General features: G+C 39.6%; 1 protein-coding gene across 7 annotated transcripts in view; it reads right to left on the reverse strand.

The window, feature by feature from the left end:
* The window catches only part of MELK (maternal embryonic leucine zipper kinase), a 78,269-nt gene that overhangs the window by 41,473 nt on the left and 14,798 nt on the right, over positions 1-21,998 (reverse strand). For all 7 annotated transcript variants that reach the window (XM_060153401.1, XM_060153400.1, XM_060153399.1 and 4 more), the window contains exons 5-8: positions 20,647-20,790; positions 19,641-19,709; positions 17,788-17,880; positions 12,929-13,027 (exon numbers count right to left, since the gene is read on the reverse strand). In XM_060153401.1, the coding sequence (XP_060009384.1) occupies positions 12,929-13,027; positions 17,788-17,880; positions 19,641-19,709; positions 20,647-20,790 (405 nt within the window). The remainder of the gene's footprint in view (positions 1-12,928; positions 13,028-17,787; positions 17,881-19,640; positions 19,710-20,646; positions 20,791-21,998) is intronic.

Raw genomic sequence — 21,998 nt, forward strand, 5'->3', positions numbered from 1 at the left:
AGGTTAAGTAAATGAGAAGTGTGGTGCTTGGCACACTGGAAACAGGCAGAGACTGGAGTCATACATTATGTTTGAATCCTAGTCTGCCTTTCATTCGCTCCTTGAGCTTGTACAAGTTATGTCATCTTTCTGACCCTGTTTCCTAAGAGCAGGCTCTGGAGACAAATTGCCTAAATCCAAATCCAGGGTCTACCACTTACTAGCTGTGTGGATGAGCTATTTAACCTTGCCGTGCCTCAGTTTCCTCATCTGTAAAAAGAAGTATAATAACAGTATCAACTCCATAAATTGTTGCTAGCACTCAATGATTTAATACATATAAAGCACTTAGCACACGCACAGAGTAAGAACTCAATACCGTCTAGTTTCTACTATTGCTGCTGCCTCCACTACTATTACTATTACTACTACTACTATTACTACTGTTACTGTGAAACAAGTATAGTAATGCCACTTACAGGGTTATAAAAGGAATGGAAGAGAATGTATGTGAAAGCACTTGGACCAATGCCTTGCACATAAGAGACAATAAATGTTTGTTCAATTTGAAATAAATAGGAGGGGAAGATAGGGCTACTCAAAAAGGTAGCAGAGCAAAGATGGCATGTTGGTAAAGCCATGCATGCCAGAGTGCTAAATATTCAGTATAGTAAGAAAGGCTAGAGTCATTCTGAGGATGCACATGCCCTCTCAATAGAGCTTTGCCCCACTGCAGCTGCCTCAGGATCTCAGCATTGCCTGGTAAGAACACATCAACTAGTCATGTCCTGCTCACATCACCTCCTGAAACATACCCACCCACTTTCTCCATTTGAACAGAACAGCTCTATAGAGTACTATCGACAAACAAAGCATGAGGCCTGTGCCCCATCACCAAGACCTGACATTCTCAGCTTCATTCTCTACACTGAAGTACTAGCAGAAATAAAGTCCAGAGCTGAGTTCTGCTGCCAGGCTTACCCCAACCTCTTATTTGTACACAGTACTTAAAAACACACAAAGCACTTGTACATATATTTTATCCTGTGCAGTAGGCAGGGATTACTAACTACATTACACAGATGAGGAAACTGTCTCAGCCAGGGAAATCAAATACCTGTTCAACGTTGTAAGGCACTGGTTCTCAACTGGAGGTGATTTTTGTCCCCCAGGGGACATCTGGCAGTGTCTGGAGACATTTCTGATAGTCATAATTTGGGGGCTGCTACTGGCATCTAGTGGGTAGAGGCCAGGGATGCTGCTAAACATCCCACAATACACGGTCCCCCACAACAAAGAATTATCTAGTCCAAACTGTCAATGGCACCAAAGTTGAGAAACACTGTTATAGAGCAATAAAGGGGTAGAGACAGGACTAGAAGAGAGATACAATACTTTTTCCATTGTACCACACTGGAAGTTCTAAGGATACCTAGAAATAGACAGGGAGAAAGGCTCCTTATTTAAATACTGAAAGTATATATCTAAGGATCAAATAGAAAAGGCCTTGAGAGGAACAATTCTGCTGGGGAAGAGCATCTTCACAAAAGGCCCTGTGTTAACCAGGCCTGTGCCCCTTAACCCTGGTTTCTGCTCCATCTTTGGAGAATTCTTGTTTATTTAAGGGCTGATTACCTTGCAAATGAGATTAAGAAACAGGTAATAGAGGGAGAAACCAAGTGGGAGGAGGAAAAAAGATCTGTGTGCTAATAAGTGAGATAATCCTGGGAATACTAATGGGCTTGAAATTGTTTGTTTTTTCATACAGTACTAAGAAAGGCAGGTGATCAACCTCTCCAACACATAATAATAGTACTGCAGTCAACCCTATAATTGTAAAGTATTATCTCATAAAGAGATAACTTGCTCATTTTCTTTAAAATTATAAATTATACTTGTTAGAAAGCAATTTTACTTTCAAGCTACTCAACTTTCATTTACTAAATTAGTTATATTTCCTTAATATTTGTGTACCCAGAACTGGAATACAGTCACGCTTGTCTTTGAATGCAATGACAGCAGATGAATATGCGACATTAATAAGATTAATACTCAGTCTATTAGTAACCATGCTGGAAACTGCAGTTTAGCATTTTGCTTAAAATAGTCAACAAACACAAAAGATAAACAAAGTCTGCCTCTTAAACAAGAGTTACATACAGTGTGTCAAATATTGCTGGGTTTTTCAATCAAACCAAGAACTGAGGGAAGTGTTATTCCCAAGTGAGGAATTTTAGAACATTCTAGGCAAAGATACATACTGCATGCAGGTGATACGACACCTTAATTAGATTCAACCAGCAGACTGTATTACACTGTAACTCGGAACAATAGTTCTGAGCCAAGATTACAATAAATTTCAAAATCTATAATGTGTGAAATTAAATTCCATAATAATGCATAAAAGTCCTAATCTGAATCAATTTTCAACTTGCAAATACACGAAAAACTAAAAAAAAATGAAATTCAGAGTAGGAGAAACAAAGAATATACAGTATTAGTAAATAATATTAATTAGGAAGGCTAAATCTCTATTGAACAAGAATTAGACATTTTTTACCATACTCACTGTACCAAAGAAACATTTGATTTACCAAAAATATCAAAACTTGGATTTAATATCTACTATTAGGATGTAACAATTTTATATTATCTTGGGATAAGTCCCCTCCCCCAAAGGATTCATCCAGGATCCACTAGTGTACTCAAATAAATAAATAAAAGTAGAGAACACTGAAGTTTGTATGTTGGTACACTCATCTCGTATTGGTGAAACAGTACATTAATAATTATGAGCATCAGGAATTCCCTGGAGGTCCAGTGGTTAGGACTCAGCACTTTCACTGCCATGGGCCCAGGTCTGATCCCTGGATGGGGACCTAAGATCCCACAAGCCAAGCAGCGCGGCCCCCCCAAAAAAATATATACATATATACTTACATATATTTATAATATATTATATATTTTATATATATAATAATAATAATTAGGAGCATTAATTCCATGGCTGCCATATGAATGTGAACTCGCAGTAATAGCAAATGAAGGCAAATAAATAGCATAGGAGTTTGGGTCCAGATAGGTTAAAAAAAAAAAAAGCAAGCTTAGAGTTAAGTCAGTAAATGAGGAACACCACAGATACAGTGTAGCTTAATTTCAATAAGGTATTAACAGTCACTTATTTTATCTTTGTGGATAAAACCACAAAATCTTGGTTAAGTGTATCTGATACAGGCTAAAAACCGAGAACACTTAGGGGTGGTCTAGATCTATTCAGTTGTGTTTTTTTAAAAATTTTTAAAAAATATCTATCTATCTATCTGTCTGTCTACCTATCTATCTATCTTTGGCTGCACTGGGTCTTCGTTGCTGCACGTGGGCTTTCTCTAGTTGCAGCAAGCAGGTGCTACTCTTCGTTGCGGTGTGCGGGCTTCTCATTGCAGTGGCTTCTCTTGTTCCAGAGCACAGGCTCTAGGCGCATGGGCTTCAGTAGTTGTGGCACATGGGCTCAGGAGTTGTGGCTCGTGGGCTCTAGAGCGCAGGCTCAGTAGTTGTGGCACACAGGCTTTGTTGCTCTGCAGCATGTGGGATCTTCCCGGCCCAGGGCTCACCTGTGTTGCCTACATTGGCAGGCAGATGCTTAACCACTGCACCACCAGGGAAGACCTCTATTCAGTTTTTTAATCAACAACTTGGATTAGAGACATTTAAAAAATGTACAAAATGTCACAATCCTGGCAAGGACAGCTGATATTACATGAGATCAGAATCAAGATTCAAAATATCAACAGAGGAGAATACTAGGCTGAAACAAACAAGGAAAACTGAATGTGAATAAATAGAAGTCAGAGAACTTATAGCTATTCAGAGATGGACTGGACCTTGGAAATAATTGACTACGGCAATGCTTTAACACTACTGATAAAGAAAATGAGGACAAGTTGCTCTACCAGCGGTGACACCTAAATTGAGTAGAAAAACTGATGCACCATACCTAATATGAATTAGGAGAACTGGTAAATATAGTCCTGGTAAATCTGAAAAGTTGGGATGTCTGGGAACATTCCCAAGTTAATGGACACAAAAAGAAGCTTGGGATGGGGATCACTTTCTGCTCTGGGAGTCTACGATTCTCTTGAGACTAGCAACTACAGAGATAAGAAACAATATCTCATGGTGGTATGAGAACGGGCTCTGAGCTTGACTAGCTGAGTTCAAATCCCAGCTATGCCACTTACTAGCTATAAGACCCTGAGTAAGTTATGTAAGGTCTCTGCCCCTTAGTTTCCTCATCCATAAGAGGGGGACAATAATAGCAACTACCTCACTCAGAGCAGAGTCTGGCAAATAAGAAAAACTCAGGAATGTTTAGTATTACTTTTGTAATAGAATAAGAATAAGCAACCATGTGCAAGGGTCACAAAAATTTGAAAAACACATACTTCAGAATGCTCTATCTCCCTGGAGGAAAACAAAAGGAACTGGGGGAGAAAAGCAAAAAATTTCAACAACAAAAAAAGACTGATGTAGATGCTCTAGGCAGAGGAGACTTCAGCACAACCCAAATAAGCATAGAACTCTACTTCTGTATATCTAGAGATAGAGACTCAGACCTGGCCTGCTGAAGGCACCTCCCCCACTTTCCACATCAGCTTTAGAGATTCAAGACTCACACAAAACTTTATTATTCTACTTTTTAAAAAATTATTACTAGCAAACCAAATTCAACAGCATATTAAAAGATTTATACACCATGACCAAGTAGGATTTATTCTGAAATGCAAGTTTGGCTCAACATACACAAATCAATATATGTGATAGACCACATTTACAGAATGAAGGTGAAAACCATGATCATGTCAGTTAATGCAGAAAAAACATTTGACAAAATTCAATACCCTTTCATGATAAAAATACTCAACAAACTAGAAATAGGAGGAAACTACCTCAACATAGTAAAAGCCGTATATGAAAAATCCATAGCTAACATCATACTCAGTGGTGGAAGACTGAAGCTTTTTCTAAGATCAAGAACAAGACAAGAGGGCTCCCCTGGTGGCGCAGTGGTTGGGAGTCCGCCTGCCGATGCAGGGGACACAGGTTCGTGCCCTGGTCCGGGAGGATCCCACATGCCGCGAAGCGGCTGGGCCCGTGAGCCATGGCCGCTGAGCCTGCGCGTCCGGAGCCTGTGCTCCGCAATGGGAGAGGCCACAGCAGTAAGAGGCCCACGTACCCCCAAAAAAAAAAAAAAAAAAGATATTAACCAAACTTTCCTTGCATTTAGCACTCTAGAAAGGAGTAAATTAAGCTCCAACACAGACTCTTAACTATTCACACATATATAGAATTGTACATTATGCTACTTACTCAAGAGTGAGGTTTGGGAGGAATGATTTCTTGACAGAACAGCTAGTACTTTACAATATGATAAAACAAAGATATGTCCCCACCCACCGAACCCCCCCTCCCTGCCTACCTACCCTTCTGTTTAACTTGCCCCTAATGCCTGGGTATGACTTGAAAGAACTGAATGCATGCCTTCCTGCCAAGTATTCTTCTTACATGTGGATTACATCATTTTAACATCACAAATCAAGAATTATAGCCCTGTATAATCATTGCTATAAAGGAGATATAATTATTCTACAATCAAAGTTTATAGTTAGTAAATCCACACCTCATTTTGTTTTACTAGGTATATATCCACAGGGTATATGGAAGGTAGACTGCTCAAAGTCAGACATCTTTATTGAGACTTTTGCATGATCAAGGCAAGTATTCAAAAATCCTTACAGATTATGAGATCTCACTTCCCAGTTCCCTGACCACCAGGGAACTCCCCATTACAGTCATCCTTTACAGTATAATGGTTTACTGCAATTCCCAAATACTCATCACCAAGAAATCAAGTATCCTTGGAAGACTCAATGTTCACAGAAGGATGTCAATTCCTGCACCAGTTATACTGACATTTGCTTTTGCTCTTATTCAGCTCAGCCATAACTTCAGTAAATTTCCAGGGAGAATAATCCCTAATTTACTGATATTCAATAACTTGGCTGAGAGGGGTTATATTAATTGAGAGACCATCTAAAGAATATGTAGAGTTGACCACTCATTATTCTTGATTGGGGGTCTTCAAAGGCATGTAAGAAGACACACTAGGGCATGGAAAGAATATATTAGGACTTTCATTTCTATCTAAAAAATAAGACAAAAATTAAACTTTATTAAAACTTAGTATATGGATTGGCAATGGCACCCTCACTAGTCCCTACATAAACTACAGAATGAAGTCATTCTTCCTTGAGTGTGACAGTGACACATGACAGGTGACAGTGGCTCTACCTTGCACCACTCTGTGCCTATTGTGAACTACTGTGCCCAGTTAAATGGATTTACAGATCATAGTATCTTGTTTAACTAAACTAAATCTTCACAAAATAGACAACTGGTTTTAAAAGATTCTTGCAAAGAAACCACAGATTAAACGTTGTTTGTTTGATACAAGCACAAGCAAACAACAATAACAGAGCTGACACCTTTACTCTTAGTGTGAGGCCATCAGCCAAAACACAAGGTTAAAAAAAGACCTAGGGGCTTCCCTGGTGGCACAGTGGTTAAGAATCCGCCTACCAGTGCAGGGGACACAGGTTCGAGCCCTGGTCCGGAAAGATCCCACATGCCGTGGAGCAACTAAGCCCGTGCTCCACAACTACTGAGCCTGCGAGCCACACCTACTGAGCCTGTGTGCCACAGCTACTGAAGCCTGTGTGCCGAGAGCCCATGCTCTGCAACAAGAGAAGCCACCACAACTAGAGAAAGCCCGCGCACAGCAACAAAGACCCAACACAGCCAAAAATAAATAAATAAATTTATTTAAAAAAAAAAGACCCAGTAAGATCTAACAAGTGGTCTTGAAACCTGAAATTATCAAGACTATTTGAAATACACTTATGCACATTACTGCTAACAGTGAACCTCAAATCCAAGTACATATGGCTACATTGTCATCACAATTATAAGATTTTTAAAAACAAGGATCCAGAATATGAAAACAAATCTCTACAATTTTTTTAGTGATGTTTAAAGGCAAGAAACAACAGCAAAGCAAATTCCAAGTGAATCAAATATTTAAACGTAAAAAAAAATAAAATAAAAATGCTAGAAGGAAACATGGGAATTTTAAAAATAATCTATGTAGGAAATCCTTTCCAAATATGACAATGAAAGACTGATAAATTTGACCAAAAAAAAAAAAACAATTCCTGCATAGCCAAAAAAAAATCTTAAACATAGAAAAAGGTGACATACTATATTGATGGGATTATGGAGAAATAGGCATTTTCATGCTACTGCTGGTAGTTGTATAAATTGATAGAACTTTGCTGGGAAGCAATTTGGCAATATCTAATAAAATTACTAATTTACATACCCTTTGACCCAGACCTCTTCCAGGAATTTTCTTACAGATATATTCACAATGTACAAAATGACCACTTAGAAACTACTTAAATACCAATTAACCTAGGACTGGTTAAATAAATTAAGGTACATATATACACTGCAATTCTGTGAAGTGTATCTATGAAAAGGTTCTGAGCTCGGTATGAAATGGTGTGATTTCCAAGACACACTGTTAGGAGAAGAAGACAAGATACAGAACAGTGTTCGTGGTATGCTACCATTTGTATGAAAAATCTGGGAAGGGGGTAGCATAGAGAGATAAAATATAAGATTCCTTATATATTATAAACTAATCTGAAAAAAAAATACATAAAAATCTGATATACACTTTGTCACTGGGTAAATAAACAAACTTATGCCAAGAAATTTGAAAAATTCGACAAAATAGACATATTCTTTATGTTCAAAACTGATCTCCTTATCATCCCTGCCATACCAGGAGTCTTCTCCATCTCAGTTGATGGCAGCTCCAACTTTCCAGTTGCTCAGGTTACTCCCCTCATCCCATCCATCAGCAAATTATGTTAGCTATACCTTCAAAACACAACAGATTAGTCTAAACATATATCCTGACTATGTGGTGGCTACATGAATCTATATGTGTGTATAATCTATATATGTGTTAAAATTCGTAGACCTGTTACACACGAAAAATTATTTTACTCTATGTTAATTTTAAAATACATTTTTTTTAAAAAGACACCCAGAGGGACTTCCCTGGTGGTCCAGTGGTTAAGACTCCGTGCTTCTACTGCAAGGGGCAAGGGTTTGATCCCTGGTTGGGGAACTAAGATCCCACATGCCACGTAGCACAGCCAAAAAAAAAAAACAGATACCCAGAATCCAACCACTTCTCACTACCTCAATGACCACCATCTCTTATCTGAAAATTACTACAATATACAATATCCTCCTCACCAGTCTCCATGGTTCTCCTCTTGGCTCCTTGTAGCCTATTTCCTTCCACACAGTAGCCACTGTGGTCCTGATAAAATCTAAACCAGACCATGTCTCTCTTCTGCTCAAAACCCTCTAGTGGGGGCTTTTCCCTGGTGGCGCAGTAGTTAAGAATCCACCTGCCAATGCAGGGGACATGCGTTCGAGCCCTGGTCCGGGAAGATCCCACAGAGCAACTAAGCCCGTGCACCAGCTACTGAGCCTGCACTCTAGAGCCCGCGAGCCACAACTACTGAAGCCCGGGTGCCACAACTACTGAAGCCTGCGCACCTAGAGCCCGTGCTCCACAGCAAAAGAAGCCACTGCAATGAGAAGCCCGTGCACTGCAATGAAGAGTAGCCCCCGCTTGCCGCAACCAGAGAAAGCCCGCGCACAGCAACAAAAGACCCAATGAAGCCAAAAATAAATAAATTAAATAAATAAATTTATTAAAAAAAAAAACCTCTAGTGGCTCCCCATTTCATTTGGAGAAAAAGCCAAAATCCTTATAACAGCTACGGAGCCCAAGGCAGTTGGAGCTCCTGTCCCCTGAGACTTCATTTCCTACGGCTCTCCTCATTTACTCCACTCCAGTGGCACTAGCCCTCTGCCCTCCCTTGACTACACCAGGCATGCTTCTACCTACTAGCCTTTGCTCTGCTTCCTCTGCCTGAAACATTCTCTCCCTTGATAGCCTCTTGACTAACACTCTCACCTCCTTCAAGTCTTGCACAAATCTCACCTCTGACCACCTTATTTAATATTTAATAATGCAACCAGCCCTTCTCTTCCCTCCACACCCCTCCCCATCTGTTCTCCTGATTCCTCTTTACCCTGCCCAATTTTTTCTTTTTTCTAAAGCAAGTATCATCTTTTAATATAATTTATTTATTATGCTTATTATCTTTTTCTACCACGACCACTATTTTTTCCCTACCACTACAATATAAACTCCATGAGGGCAGGGACCTTCCATCTGTTTTATTCACTGATATATCCCAAGCATCTAGAAAAGTGCCTGGCACAGATTAGGTGTTCAGTAACTAGACTGAACTTAAGACTTAAGATTTAAGAATTTCATCCTAAGATGAGTAAGCAGTGAGGGCACTGAGATAATGGGAGGCCAGTTCACCTAGGATAACACCTACAGCCCACAGGGTGAACTCTGGCTTGTAGTACTTGAGTGAAACAGGAAAGAAGCCACTGGAGAGCTTCCAATAAAGGGATGTGACCTGACTTACTATTTTTAAATCTTCCCATAAAGAAGTCACTGGTGGAGATGGACTTTCAAGCACATTCCATAACACCCCAAAATTCCAACCTTATACTGCCCCCACACACACACAAGAAAAGAAACAGTAAAAGGAAGAATACTCCCAATCAACTTTATGTAGCTAGTAAAATCTTGAAACCAACAACAAACAAAATAGTTCTAGAAAGGAAAACTACATATTAATCTCTGAACAAATTTTAAGTCCTGAACAAAATACTGGCAAACCAAATTTAGAAACGTACGTCAATAATAATAGCTAGGACTTCCCGGGTGGTCCAGCGGTTAAGACTCCACCCTCCTAATGCAGGGGGCCTGGGTTTGATCCCTGGTCAGGGAACTAGATCCCACATGCTGCAACTAAAAGAGCCCACATGCTGCAAGTAAAGATCCTGCATGCCGCAAAGAAGATCCTGCACGCTGCAAAGAAGATTTCGCATGCGGCAACAAAGATCCTGCGTGCCGCAGCTAAGACCCAGTGCAGCCAAATAAATAAATAAATATTTTTTTAAAAAAAGATTGTTGGGCCTTTCATTAAAAATAATAATAGCTAACATTTATTGAGCACTACGATAAATGAACTAACTCATTTAATCCTAACAACACTACGTTATGACTACTATCACCCATTTTACAGATGAAGAAGCTGACACACATTATGACTACCACCCATTTTACAGATGAAGAAGCTGACACACAGAGAAGCTAAGTAATTTGCCAAAGTCCACAGATAGAAAGTAGAGATCCTGGATTTTAAAAATACCAATGAGATTCTGATTTAACTGCTCCAGGAGTTGGACCCTATATTTTTTAAAGCACCCCAAGAGATGCTGGTATGCTGCCGGGGTTGTGAACCACTGCGCTAAGTCCATCAGCTAAGGCTTCCCCCGCCCTGAGAGAGATTACTTGGACATAGCCAGGGCAAGAGATGTTTTAGTGAGGATTTAAATATGAAACAAGAAGCAGAGAGGAGAAAACATGATTGGTAAGATCCTTTCCAACAAGGAAATTCTATGATCATGTGTCCCCACACCGTCTTTCTAGAATTCTAGAAGGTATAAGATTTCATGCTATAACACCAAACAGATCCAATTCTACTTCATCTTTGGAGAACCTTGTCGGTCAGTTTATTCTCTGGCATGCAGTACCCCCAGCAGAAAAAGAATATGGGAAAACATATTAGTAGCTTGTAATACTAAAGTTATTTTCAGACCAAAAAACAGAGCTCTACTTTATAGAAAGAGCAGCAAAAAGAGGGAATAACTCAAGAGGTCAACCTAATGTTTTTAGAAAGTGTAACTGGAAAATTGTTACTGAGCTGCCCAAAGACCAAGCCTCCTTCCCACTCCACATCTGTTAACTAAAGCTGAAACTACAAAGCAATCCTAACACTACCCTCCCTGTATCCTGTTGTTGACATGGGGAATGTGGCTCTGTGAGGTCAGGAACTGCTGTCACAGGCAGGAAGCAGAGCCAAGGCAACAACTGCTACCCTGCAAAGTTTAGGGGAGGGTTTGTGAGAAGAGATGGGAGGAAATACGGGCTGTCTTGGCTACCCCAGCAGGCTCCAGGAGGTTGGCCTCCAGCCCACTGCCCCATCCATCTCCCCCCACCAAGGAGAAGCACAAGCACTCACGGTTCCCCAAAACAGTGGCAACAGCTACTGCTAACATGACTTCTCTTTGATCCTGTAGAATCAGAGCTCCTCAGCCTTCAAGAAATTGGAACTACTGCAATTCCATCACTTCCCAAAACTACTCTTGCAGTTTTGGCACTGATTTTAAAGCTTTTTCCAGGGTGGGATACAGGAAAAACTATTAAGTCAAATAAATAAAATAACTGCAGATTGAACTCAGTGCCCTCAGACTTGGTTGTTCAGTAGAGTAGGCAAAGAGCCAACTGGTTCTACCACTTTCAATTCTGTGTGCTACTTTCCAGAAATGAGAGCTGATGTAGGTAGTCTCCCTACCTAAAGGGTGTTAGAGACCTAATGGTCCAGCCACATAAAACTTCTGACCATTTCTTCCCACGTTTCTCCCATCTTACGCCTTGGCTGATACTGCCTACCAGGTATGCTCTCTCCCACAACCCTTTCTGAAGTGCTTCTAACCTTCTTTTAAAGCCCAGCTCAAACCTCACTTACTATAAGATGTTCTCCTAAATCCCACACCCACTCCTGTATTAACTTCATTTAAGATGTTATAAAATGGCACCCCTCACCCTTTCCCCTTTTTAGATAGCCTTGTATCTGTCTCCAACAAGAAATCTGGCAGACAATGATGAAGTTTCATAGATCTTTGTTCACGTCTTTCAGTATCTCATACAAAGAAGACCTTTAGGAAATATTTGTTAAACAGAACGGAATTCAAGCCACATTCAGAGAAGTTGCTCTGCTGGTCTGACTTTGGTTTGCTATGGACACAATATGGTGCTCTTCCTCTTTACATGTCTTCTTTTGTTAGCTTGCTTTGAATATTAACTCTTTAAAAAGAATTTTACTATTTTCCTTCCTATATATGATTTTTGAGTTTTTTTAATTGAATATAGTTTACATAACATAAAATTCACCCTTTTAAAGTGTACAGTTCAGTGGTTCTTAGTATATTCACAAAGTTGTGTAATTTTTACCACTATTTAATTCCAGAATGTTTTCATCAACCCAAAAAAAACCCTGCACCCGTTAGCAGTCACTCCCCACTGCCACTCCACCCCTCCCCCGCCAGCCCCATAACCACAAAACTACTTTCTATCTCTGACATATATGACTTTAACAAAGCTTACAGTACTCTTAACTGTGCTTTTATTATACCTTAAAGCCAAATTTTACCTTCAAAAAGAAACAGTTTCTCTTATTTTAACATAACTATAAACAAAAATGTGATTTAACACAGCAACTTACTAAGGCATCATTTCAGGAGACAAAACAAAAACTCTTACCAGAAAAATCAGCTTACATGTCTACTTTCTCATTTGTTTTTGTTTTGTTAAGCTTCTTACTGAAGTATAATGTTCATATAGAAAAGTACACCTATCATAAGGTATACTTTGATAAGTTTTCAAAAACTGAGTACAAGTATAACCATCATCCAGATCAAAAACCAAACAGAAGCCCCACCATGTCTCTTTCAGTCACTAACCACCTCCAAGAGTAACCACTATCCTGACTTCTAGCAGCATACATTACTTCTGCTTATTCTTGTACTTTTATAAATAGAAGCATATAGTTTGCAACATAGAAAACTTCTACAATGAAATTCTGTGCCTTGTAATACTCACCATAATCTTCTTGTACAAAGCCATGACATTATCATCATCGAATGGTAGAAAGCCACACATAAGGACATATAGGAGTATGCCCATGCTCCAAACATCTGCCTGAGAAGGAGAAAAAAATAATAATTAAAAAAAAATTAGAACGCATTTCAAAATGGCACTACATGGAATCTTCACAGAGCTGGAAAAGAGCTCAGAAATCATCCAATTCAACCTGCTCCTTGTACAGTCTGAAGCCCAGAAAGGAAGGCTTGTCCAAAGTCACCCAGTCAATGGCAGGCCACCCAGGTAGGTCTCTTGACCAGTGACCAGTTCAGTTCAGAGTGACTAGTTCAGTGCACTCCCCTCTAATGCTCAATAGAAAATCACTTCTAGTTGGCTTGGATGGATTCGGCATGATAAGGAAGAAGATGAGATTAAGTCTCTGATTCTTTCTTAAATTTATTTAGGCTGCAGTGGGTCTTAGTTGCAGAATGCAGGATCTTTGCTGTGGCATGGGGGATCTTTTCTTTTTCGTTTTTTTTTTTTTCAATTGCGGCATGCATGCGGGATCTAGTTCCCCGACCAGGGATCGAACCTGGGCCCCCTGCACTGGGAGTGCAGAGTCTTACCCACTGGACAACAGGGAAGTCCCTAGGTCTCTGATTCTGAAAGACAAAACTATAGTACTACTCAGGGTTTATTACATATGAGGATTATGTAAACATGCATGAGGATGTCAAAACAAGTCTTAAAATTTACTGCTGATAATCTGCAAATGTAACTAAGCTATACTGTAAAGTCCTCTCTATGTAGAGACACCTTAATAAAATTCAACAATTGATTTTTCAAGGATCGAGAATAGAAATTAGCCTGCCAGCACAAATAGGCCTACAAATCTCAAAAGCCCAGAAAGGATACAGTAGAAACTAACACGATATTGTAAAGCAACTATACTCCAATAAAATTTTTTTTAAAGGGAGGGGAGGGGGCAAGAAAAAAAAGTCCCAGAAAGGAGCTTAGCCTTTACCTTAGGAAAATTTTAAGAGGTAAAAGGGCAGCATGTAGCATGTTTAAAGAAAAAAAAAGGTGGGGGGAAAGGACAGAGGGGAGAAATAGAGTTAAAATAACTTCAGCAGCATCACACATCTAGGTAGTACCTATACTAAATAACACAAATTTCACACCTAGTCCTGCCTACCAAATCGCATCAAATTATTAGGACTCAACTAGGAAGCCCCGAGTGAACAATTTACTTTCAAGCAAACACCAGATTTTTCTTCCAAGTTGCAGGAGGTCAGAAATTAACCATTTATGCCTGAAAGATATCAAATGCTTCATCTATAAATTGAGTCTTGACGGCATGGCACTCCTGACCAGGGTGTTATAGTCAAGGTAAAGAGACTACACAGGGAAGAGTGGGCTAACATGGCCTCATCAAATGCCATAAGAAGAGGTCAAAAGAGAGATTACATCTGAGGTTAAAGGAAAAGATGAAGAAAATAGTAGTAACATCCCCACAGAAATCTACAAAAGCCTGCTAGAGAGAAAAAAAAGCAGAAAAAGTATTCTTCAGTTAACGCATCAAAGCACCTTCACTTCACTGTTTTGAAATGGATATGAGAATAAATGAATCAACTAAAACCATAAACCAAAGAAAATACAAGTAAATCTATAAGCTACCAACTGCCAAATAAGAAAAAAATAACTGGGGGGAAGAGGGGTTTGAAACCACTTCCTCTGAGAAATTACAAAATGAATTAGAGATGTTTACCATAGAACATTCCTTAAAGCATGATCTGGACCATGAGCAACAGAATAACCAAAACTACTTTTTTTAGAATGAAGATTGCTAAAGCCCCACCTCAGAAAACAAAACCAAAAACTCTAAACATGCACAGCCCTGAGCTCTGCATATTTTAACAAGTGCCCCCAGACAATTCCTTGGTACACTGTCCTTAAGAAACTGTCCTAGAAGGATAGAAAGTTGAACTAAAATGGATAAGAAAACAAGATCCTATAGGAAAATCTTGATGCATTCAAACCAGCAGGGCCTCATCACCAGACCTCTAGGAATCTTGTGAGCATCAGGCATATGATTACCACTCCTTCTGGGAGACTGAATGGAACAGTGAAAAGAGTAGAGGTGTGCAGTAAGGCCTCACTCAGTTCAAATCTTGACCCATAGTTGCCAGCTGTGACCCTGCAAAGGCACTTAATTTCTGAGCCTCAATTTCTTCATCTTCTTATGAAACAGAGTAACAGTATTCGCCCCAAAGGATTTTTGTGAAAGGATCTATCATGTGGAACCCTTGTGCACTGTTATGGGAATGTAAAATGTTGCTGCCACTACAGAAATGAGTATGGCAGTTCCTCAAAATATTAAAAATAGAATTACCATATGATCTAGCAATTCCACATTTGGGTGTATATCCAAAAGAATTGAAAGCAAGGTCTCAAAGAGATATTTGTTTCTATCAGCATTATTCACAATAACCAAAAGGTGGAAGCAATCCCAGTGTCTACCCATGGATGAATGGAAAAATAAAATGTGATATATACATGCAATGTATGTTATTCAAGCTTAAAAAGGAACGAAATTCTGATACATGCTACACAACATGGATGAAGCTTGAAGATATTACACTATGTGAAATAAAGCAGTCACACACACACAAAAATATTGTATGATTCCACTATACAAGGTGCCTAGAATAGTCAAACTCATAGAGACAGAAAGTAAAAGGGGGCTTCCCTGGTGGCACAGTGGTTAAGAATACGCCTGCCAATGCTGGGGACACAGGTTCGAGGCCTGGTCTGGGAAGATCCCGCATGCCGCGGAGCAACTAAGCCCGTGAGCCACAACTACTGAGCCTGTGCTCTAGAGCCCGTGAGCCACAACTACTGAGCCCGTGTGCCACAACTACTGAAGCCCGTGCGCTAGAGCTCGTGCTCCGCAACAAGAGAAGCCACTGCAATGAGAAGCCCGTGCACTGCAACGAAGAGTAGCCCCCACTCAACGCAACTAGAGAAGGCCTGCTTGAAGCAACAAAGACCCAACGCAACCAAAAATAAGTAAATAAATAGATTCTTTAAAAAAAAAAAATTCAAATTGAGGGACATTTTACAAAATAACTGGCTTCCTCAAAGATTTCAAGGTCATGAAGATAAAGAAAGCCTAAGGAACTCTTTCAGATTAAAGAAGACCAAAGAAACACAACAATGCGATGCATGATCCTGAATGGAATCCTGGACTAGAGGGAAAATATAGCTATAAAGGACCTTACTGGTACAATTAACACCATCTGAATATGAACTGTGGATTAAATAATTGTATCAGGGACTTCCCTGGTGGTCCAGTGGTTAAGAATCCACCTTCCAATGCAGGGGGCACGAGTTCGATCCTTGGTCGGGGAACTAAGATCCCACATGCCACAGGGCAACTAAGCCCAAGCGCTCTAGAGTCCGTGCGCCGCAACTACTGAACCCGCCTACCCTGGAGCCCGCGCACTGCAACGAAGAGCCCACGCACCGCAACCAAGACCCAATGCAGCCAAATAAATAAATATTTAATAAATTGTATCAATGTTAAATTATCTGATTTCAATAACTAAAGTGTGGTTATAAAAGAGAGAGTCCTTCCTTTAGGAAATATATACATGGTATTTAATGATAAAGGGGTATGATGTCTCCAACTTACTCTCAGTTGGTTCAAAAAATAATACACATACATACAAACATAGAGAATGATAAAACAAATAGGGAAAAATGTAAACAATTATGAATTTGGCTAAATATATACAGAAGTTCCTCATTCCACATTTGTGACTATTCTGTAAGTTTGAGATTGTATCCAAATAAAAGGTCACCAAAACAAGTTAGTCCCCATCTTCTCATGTTACAAATTAAGTAAACCGGCATATCTCAAAGTTTCTCCCACATAACACCAGTTCCAAAAGATGCTCCACGTAAAAAGTGGATTCTGTAGGTGCATAAAATTGAGACTAGCTGCCGTCTGTGATGTTCTACTCTCAAAGGACACTGTACAGGGCTTCCCTGGTGGCGCAGTGGTTGAGAGTCCCCCTGCTGATGTAGGGGACACGGGTTCGTGCCCCGGTCCGGGAAGATCTCACATGCCGTGGAACAGCGGGGCCCATGAGCCATGGCTGCTGAGCCTGCGCGTCCGGAGCCTGTGCTCCGCAATGGCAGAGGCCACACCAGTGAGAGGCCCGCGTACCGCAAAAAAAAAAAAAAAAAAAGACACTGTACAGGAACATATTAAGATTTGGAGATGTCCTTAACTAAAGAAAACTGTTCAACCTAGCATTTCCAGATCTTCTGACAACTAAACCTTTTTAATTTTATGATACTAATATCAGCAAAACCAGTACTCCAGAGAGTGGAAGGGGCTGACTAGCTCGCCGTAGCCAGTGGTTAAGCAGGCAATGCCCAGGCCTTCTGAGCCTGGGCCTCTTACACGGGACTGCTGGCCTTGAATAGTTGGCTGTGAACAAAGTACACGTTTTCTCTGTGCTAACCAGCATCTCTGAAAACTGCACCTATAATCCTGGCCTCATGTTCTACCTGGCTGGACTAATCAGTCTAAAACTATGGCACAGTTAAACACAAAAGCAACCACAACAAGCAACCACAACAACCAGAAATATATCCTTGTTTCAGAAGTATACTGTGTATTATTATATTTACTGCAAGTTGTTCATTTCACTTATTACTTTACATATCTCACTCTCTGAATACACAGCTCTTTGATTAACAAGTTTATTTCTTACCTCATTTCACCCTCAACATACAATGCCTGACTTACTACAGGTCACCAATAAATGTATATTGGTTATATATTTAATTAATCAGTGAATAATTACCTCTGATCCCAGATATGATTTGCCTTGTATTAACTCAGGTGCTGCATAAGCAAGACTCCCACAGCATGTCTGCAGGTGATAGTCCTTGTTACCCTGCCAATAAGATAAAAATGAAACACTTATTAACTACAGCCCTTAAGAAAATTAAAACCCTGATAAACATTCTTCAGCACAAGCAGAGAGATGCTAGATGAAGAATTACCCCAAATAATAAAAATAAAAGACTTCTGCTGCCAACTCAATACTCTGCCTATGTGCATGCACGCACATGTGGCTTCCTCTTCCCCGATTTCCAATACTACGACAACCCGACACAAAAAAAATCCTTCTCCCCTTAGCTCAGTCAAGCCAGGTTCGTACTTCCTAGGCATCCATTAGCATAATAATCAGCTTAGCATACATCCAAGCACCCATGTCTTCCCACTCCCAAGTACTCAAGGAAAAAGGGTTATTTCTCTATGGGACCCTATCTCCAATATCAAATCTTTACAAATACAGAAGAGTTTCTTTTCCCCTAGAGGGAAGAGAGCAAATGCTACACAGAATAGTGCCTTGGGAGTCTGCTTTCTAGACTCGGTTATAACACAAATCACGACCTGAGCTTCCAGATTGTTCAAATGAGGAATCTGCTCAACCTCCTCTGGTCTCCCACAGAAATATGGAGACATAATGAAAATGATACCACTGCCCAACAGTTATACAGAGTTCCACAAATGGCAGATGACTTGTGAAATTGTGAGATTTCATTTACAACTGCTACACACACCCAGAAGTAAGCTCCTCAGCTTAGGAAAGCTGAGGCCACCCTCTCCCAGCCAACCCCTGCTTTTTGAGATGGTGTCTGTGTGGGTTGAATCTGTGGCAGCCATAAATAAAGGCTAAGGGAGTCTGTCACACACATTCTCCACTGCCTCCTGTGATGAACATGACTTAAAACCAGCATATCTGCTCAAAGTATGCTTTATCTTTATTGCCTGCTGATCAGAAAAAATGCCTTCTAGCATTTGGTTCCCAGACACAAGACTCGACTGACAATCTCTGAAGAGCCAAGGGAAGGAGAGGAAAATCAGAATCAGACATTCAGCCAAAGGGGCAAAATCTGCCTCCCTTTGCATGCAGCTAACTCTGATTGGGGCAGGAAATAATCATGGGACTCCAAAGGGCTGAGACAGGTCTGAAATTTCAACATCCTTAATGAGGGTAGACAGCTCATTTTAGAGACTGTGAATACCATCATTAGAGAACTCGGGAGGAAGCTTCCTACAGCAGCCACACAGGAGAAGTTCAAAGTCACCTCAAAGAGAAGGTATGCTGGAGAACACCAGTACCTAACTATGGAGTGCAAATTAAAGAAATATATCACGGTATAAATTTTAAAGTGCATATGGACTTTTTCCTTCTTCTATTAGAAGGAAAGGGGATTGTCTCTCAAAATGTAACTAACTGCTAGTTATATAACCATTTGGATAATAAAGAACAGATTTGCACTAAATTCCCAAAACTCATATCTAAATCAACAAAGGCATCATCTAGTGGCAACACACTCTAACTGCAAGAACACGGTCAATTCAGCATTCACACCGTAACGGCCTCCTGTCACCTAGGTGCTGTAAATTCTCTCACAGCATACCCATGGGGTCTTCAGCAGGACCAACCCTGGACCCAGAGCAGTTGTTTTCAACCTTGGTTGTATATTAAAATCATCTAGAGAACTTATAAAAACCATGAAATTGAACATTCTTCTCAATGGACGCAACCAGGCTCAATAAAGACTAGGTGGAAGTCAGTGTAAGATAACATACTAAGAAGAACACTGACAAAGGAAATAAATGCATTTTTATCTCTGCACTTACCTTGGGTTTTGCACAGAGACCAAAGTCGATCAGCTTTAATTTATGATCTTCATCAAACAACAAATTTTCCTGAAAAAACAAAGATATTTTCATAACTATATACTGTCTTCCTTATATCACATCCCACCTCTAGCTATTTCTAAAATCACTTTAAGGTTGTTTATATTAAACAGCGTGGGTACAAGAATGAAAATCATTAAAAAAGAATGAAATGACAAGAACATAAGGGAAGAGAAGATGAATGTTGATAACTATCCTGCTTCCCCTCAAGACACATTAGCATAAACCATTTTCTCTTTGGTGCTCTGAGGTTCAACTACGAGCAAACACAATGTGTGCCAAAAGCAAGTTTGAACAAAAAGAGCAAGTCTGAACTCAAATCAAAGTGTTGGATATAAACAGAGGGAATGGATAGAAACAGGGAAAAGGATAGAAACTGCCATATCTTGTTAGACCAATTCTAGGTCCCTAACCCTAGTACCAAATAACATTAAAATCCATGTTCACCATCATGCATATCTGTCAGAGCCTACAGACTTAAGAGTATCAAATTTTTATTCTGTCCTTGAAAAGTTGAGTCTGTTCATTCCACTGAACTGTTCCTTTCTGAAGCATAATGGAATGAAAATTAAAGGAAGATGGTGTCAGGAAGAGAGTATTGAGAGGAAAATACTCAATGACAATATTCTCAAAGAAAATACTACAACTCTTCTTTCCTAGAAATAAAACCCTGAGGTTCATATTCTGCAGCTGACTACAAAGATATTTATAATGTCACACATGATTGACAGAGAAAAAGAATGCCAATAGTAAGTCTAACCAGAAGAGCCTACCAGGAGTCAAAAGTCAAGGAGGAAAAAGAAGTGATACATTAGGAATAGAACAACAACAACAACAAAAAGCAAAGCCCAGACAAATTCTAAACAGAAAGAACATTTGGAAACCTAGTAATGACAGGTAAATGATGTTGAACTCTCAGGTGACCATCTGTGAAGCAGTCACTTACTGGTTTGAGGTCCCTGTGAGCAAAGCCTTGGCTGTGCACGTAAGCAACTGCAGACACTATCTGACGGAAGACAACTCGGGTCTCCTCCTCCGACAGGCGATCCTGGGAAATTATGTAGTCAAACAGCTCTCCTCCAGGGCAATACTTAAAGAGCAATAGTCACATAAATATTGTTACTACTTACAGAAATCACTTCAGAGGAATTTAAAATAAAAAATTATACCTAACTCAGAGATATTATTAATTCAATTTACAAGCAAGGGAACAAACTAAGTAAGGCACATTCAAAAATACACTCTCAGTATTCCAAGAAAGAGAACAACAGCTTTTGGTCTCGAGCAGTTTTATTACCAGTAAGTAGAAGTAGAACCAACGACCACTGTGATTTTAAGTTCATTCAGGGTTTTTATATTTTTATAGCAAAGTATTAATACCCATTCTAATCTTAATGCACTCACATTTAGTGTAGTTACTTGAAACAAACAAAAACCCGCAGCAATTATTGCTTCTCCATTCGGAAGATCAGTGATTTTTAGTCTATACCAGAAAGAACCAATTATACACAAGTTCCTCAGAGGCTACAAAAGAACGGGTACCAGAGCACAAAGCTCTATCTAGGTTTTCCATCCCTTCTTCACCAGAGCAGCTCCACTATTCTGTAAATGGGGGTTTCCATTTAAGATTTCATTTCATTTTAGCAATATCAATTAAAATTACAGATGGAGATAGCCTGTGACCTCATACGTTCACATTTAGGAACTGTTCCTATAGATACACTCTCACATCAAAAAACAATGCACGTTTAAGATCATTCACTGCAGCAGCATAGCTTGTAACAGCAAAAGACTGGAAACAACACGAATGTACTCACACTACATAAAATGGCATTCCATGCAGCCATAAAAAGAAGGAAGAAAAAAAAAAGAGGAAACTCTTTATAAGCTGATATGAAACAATCTCCAATATTAAGTGAAAAAAGCAAGGTGTAAAAGAGAATATACTGATATAATGACTTGCAAAAAGCATTATGCTGAATAAAAGAAGCCAAATACAAAAGAATACACACTGTATGATCCTATTTTTATCAAGCTCTAGAATAGGTAAAACTAATCTCTGGTGATAAAAATCAGGTCAGTGGTTGTTGAGAAGGGCACTGGGATGGTGGGGTAACAGGGATTAACTTCAAGGGTCAGGAGAAAACTTTCTAGTGTAGTGGAAATGTTTTACACCCTGAGTGGGGTGGGAAATACATGGGTATGTACCTTTTTCAAAAACTATGTACCTAATGTGTTCATTTTCTTGTATATAAATTATACTTAGTCAATTTTTTAAATGCTATCCAATAAGATTTA

This window comes from Lagenorhynchus albirostris, chromosome 7 (assembly GCF_949774975.1).
Source record: "Lagenorhynchus albirostris chromosome 7, mLagAlb1.1, whole genome shotgun sequence".
NCBI classification, from domain to species: domain Eukaryota; kingdom Metazoa; phylum Chordata; class Mammalia; order Artiodactyla; family Delphinidae; genus Lagenorhynchus; species Lagenorhynchus albirostris.